Source organism: Pinus tabuliformis, chromosome 2_2 (assembly GCF_031772625.1).
Source record: "Pinus tabuliformis cultivar Carrire ecotype Pingquan chromosome 2_2, CPIR1, whole genome shotgun sequence".
Taxonomy (NCBI): Eukaryota; Viridiplantae; Streptophyta; class Pinopsida; order Pinales; family Pinaceae; genus Pinus; species Pinus tabuliformis.
Genome location: NC_142300.1, coordinates 530196720 through 530200260, shown reverse-complemented (window position 1 = coordinate 530200260; position 3541 = coordinate 530196720). Strand labels below are relative to the sequence as shown.

At 34.0% G+C, this 3541-nt stretch overlaps 1 protein-coding gene across 1 annotated transcript; it reads left to right on the top strand.

Moving 5' to 3' along the window:
• Window positions 1-1175: 1175 nt before the first annotated feature.
• On the top strand, window positions 1176-3312 carry LOC149193699 (WAT1-related protein At4g08300-like). Its single transcript, XM_089407404.1, has 7 exons — window positions 1176-1366; window positions 1562-1621; window positions 1735-1851; window positions 2015-2243; window positions 2451-2612; window positions 2872-3023; window positions 3237-3312. The coding sequence occupies exons 1-7, from the start codon at window positions 1176-1178 to the stop codon at window positions 3310-3312; spliced, it is 987 nt and encodes a 328-aa protein (XP_089263530.1).
• The last annotated feature ends 229 nt before the right edge of the window (window positions 3313-3541 follow it).

The following is a 3541-nucleotide window of genomic DNA, read 5'->3' as shown; positions in this document are numbered from 1 at the left end:
CCAACTATGATTCATTACAATATATAATCTTAAGTTATATTATTTCATTATATTATTTTAGGAATAATGTCATTAATTTTAGAATAATAATATATTAGAAAAATAAATTCAATCTTATAATGAATTCTGAATTCATATAGATACCTATATAACATTGTATTTTTCTTACAACACTCGAACCTATTCTCCTTTAGAAACCTTGTAATATTCTGTGTCAAATGCCTTTACCTTTCTTAAATAATAATAGTTCCACTCTTAAATATCCTTTTCATAATGAGTTTCATTAATTTAAAAGTGTAAGTTTTATGATTTATAATAATAGGTCCACTCTTAAATATCTTTTTCATAATAGGTTTCATTAATTTAGAAGCGTAAGCTTTATGATTTATAATAATGGTTGACATTATATAATTATTCACTATAATTATGTAAATTACATTTTAATTTAATAAAAATATAAAATTATTGTTATTATAAACGTATTATTATATTATATTGATTAGCTATATTTAGAATTTCGAAAAGGAGGAGTGAGTGAGTGGGGTTACTTAATGGTGCTAATGTGTCCATTTTTATTTGAACCTTGGCTAGCTTTATTAAAAGATAGTTTTATTACCATCATATCATGGGAAAATTTTCTTTCCACCGAAACAAAAAATAATATTCCTATATTTAATTGTTAAGATGCATCACTAAACTACAAAACTACGGTCGGATATCTAAGTTATATTCCTTACATGTTGAAAACGCAAATGAAGGTTTCCCCTGACTCTTCCTAAAATGATACCATATTATTGCAAATTAAAGGGAGGATGACATAACATCAGATTTTCAAACAGTTGAGCTATAATGATTATCGATGTGCCATAGTTTAGAACACTGTCCACAATTTACACTGTATATTCTCTTTACACTACGACAGACAGAAGTGACAATATCAAAGTGCTGTGCTGCCCATCACCACCGAATCATTCGAGCTACAACGTGTCTAAATATATGGCGTGATCTTTTAAAAAGTATTATTCGAGTAAGAATTAATATATTCAATCTGTTTCTTACGACCGTAATCGATTCACTGCTCGAGAGTAATAGAAGGATACTGTGACAGTCTCCCTCAGATGGTCCCAACAAGATTACGAGGTTTTCCCGATAGGTTGTGCAGCGGTATTGTCAAAATGGTTTCATTCAAGAAAATTGAGAATTTGAAACCCCATCTTGCCCAAATTATGGTTCAGGTATCATTTGCAGGCTTGTACATCATCGCCAGAGTTGCCCTCATAAATGGAATGAATCACTTCGTTTTTGTGACATACAGAATGGTCGTTGCAACCTTAGTTATCGCTCCATTTGCTTATATTTTCGAAAGGTGTGTAGCATCTCCCCTCTATTTTAAGGAACCACAAATAAATATTTCAATGATACCGCTCATTTTGTTGCAAAATAACCATGTCATTGTGGAATTGGCCGGTTAGTCAGCATTAACCAACTGTAAGTATGCTGAATATATACACACATTCGCTTCATAGATGTGATTTAATGTGGCATCGATCAATTGTTGCAGAAAGGAACACCCGCCTTTAACATGGACCTTATTATTTCTCGTTTTCTTGCTTGGAAGTGGGTAAGCAGCTGTTACCGATCCCTGTTTTCTGCTATTCTATATTCGATTTGATATTGTAGAAGCAGTGTAGCAATAAACTCATATATAATGAAATGGTTATTTCCCTGTTACAGAAACACGATCGCTCAGAATTGCTATTTTCAAGGAGTGTACTACACATCTTCTACGTTTGGCTCAGAAGCGGTGAATCTAGTACCAATCTTAACCTTTGCAATGGCAACATTCTTAAGGTATAAGTTGTTTCTAAAATAACCTATCCGTTGTAACTTCAGACAGGAAGACCAGTTTCTCTTTTGTCCTAAGGTTTCTTTGAAAGTAAAATGCATCTCATAGATTAATATTGGACTGGAAATCTATGCATAATGCTGTTTCAACGACGGGATATTTTGCTAGACTCGAGAAAGTTAACATCAGAAGTTCAGGAGGACAAGCGATGGTTTTTGGCACATTTATATGTGTAAGTGGTGCAATGGTAATGACCTTATATAAGGGTCCTGCTATTTTGTCACTTGGTACAAAAAGGCATCCAACTACAATCAATTCGAAGGCTAATAACATTGCAATGGGCACCATCCTGGTCTTTGTCAGCATCATGATTTTGTCTGCATGCCTTACGTTTCAGGTGATATTCATCATTATTTATATTGTCATTTTTTTAATCTTTTCCATCCATATTGTCATCATTCTTTTATTCTCCACCCTCATAAACATTTAAAATAATTCATCTCTTCATAGATCATAGGTTCATATATTTTAGGGTTGCATATATCAATACAATACAATGATTCATCGACACAGTTCATAATATGATCGGTGGAATTCAATACAGGCCTTTGTTCTGAAAAGGTACCCGGCTCAGTTATCATTAACAACATTTATGTGTCTTATTGGGGCAGTAGAATCTGGTCTACTTGCTGTTATCTGCGAGCATAATAAACCTAATCTCTGGGCTATAGGATGGAATATTGAACTTATCAGCGTCTTGTATGCGGTAAGCATTTCATCTTCGTTCAAAATTACAAGAATAGAGTGCTTTGAGGATTTTACACATGAGTATGGAGTGACATATCAGCGCAGATGCATCTGGGCTCCAGTTGTTTTAACCATAAGTGAGAATGTTAAAGTATAAACACCATTTATTAAGTCAAATTATTAAATGCTTGATCAGTTCTATGGTACATTAATAAGATAAAGCGATGTTGAATATCATTTCGCGGGCTAAAAATGGCTACACATAATACATGTTTCAGGGAATCATATGTTCAGCCTTAGGGATGTTTTTGCAAGCGTGGTGCATCAGCAAAAAAGGGCCTGTGTTCGTTGCAATTTTGAGTCCTGTGGCCACGATTGTCACGGCAATATTAGAGCTTATCGTTCTTCATGTGGACCTTCGTGTGGGAAGGTAAGTAGCGAATACATTCACTAGCAGAAATCAATCATCTTCTCTTCTTAGGCGACCCACAAGCCACTGAATACTGCTTCTGAAAAGGGAAAGAGTTTTATACTACTTGCATTGAGAATATAACTTGCGTATGTCTGTTTTGGAAATTCCAAAATCAATGTCGATTTCAAGGCCCTACAGAATTCTATTAATGTTGATGGTCAAAATGTGCAGTGTTGTGGGAACAATTTTAATCGCAGTGGGCCTTTATTCTGCACTGTGGGGCAAAGCACAGGACCCGGCGAACTGATCCGATACTAGACATTTTGGAAAAGGAGATAGTTTTCTCTATATTTTGAAAAAGGAAGAACAAATATGGAAATGTTTTTGTTTCCTTTTTTGGCTATAGATTTTCTGTCAATGATTTTGTGCCATAATTTAAAATGTGTTTTTAGATGGCCAAGTTTTTCTGGTTTTCCTTTCAGATTATAATTTTCCTTGTCTATAATTTTGTGTGTGATATTGTGATTTCTTTCTTT

Coding starts and splice junctions, on each gene's coding strand:
- LOC149193699 (XM_089407404.1), top strand. CDS start 1,176: ATGGTTTCATTCAAGAAAATTGAGAATTTGAAACCCCATCTTGCCCAA. Junction 2,244..2,450: donor CTGCATGCCTTACGTTTCAG/GTGATATTCATC, acceptor AATTCAATACAG/GCCTTTGTTCTGAAAAGGTA. Junction 3,024..3,236: donor GTGGACCTTCGTGTGGGAAG/GTAAGTAGCGAA, acceptor CAAAATGTGCAG/TGTTGTGGGAACAATTTTAA.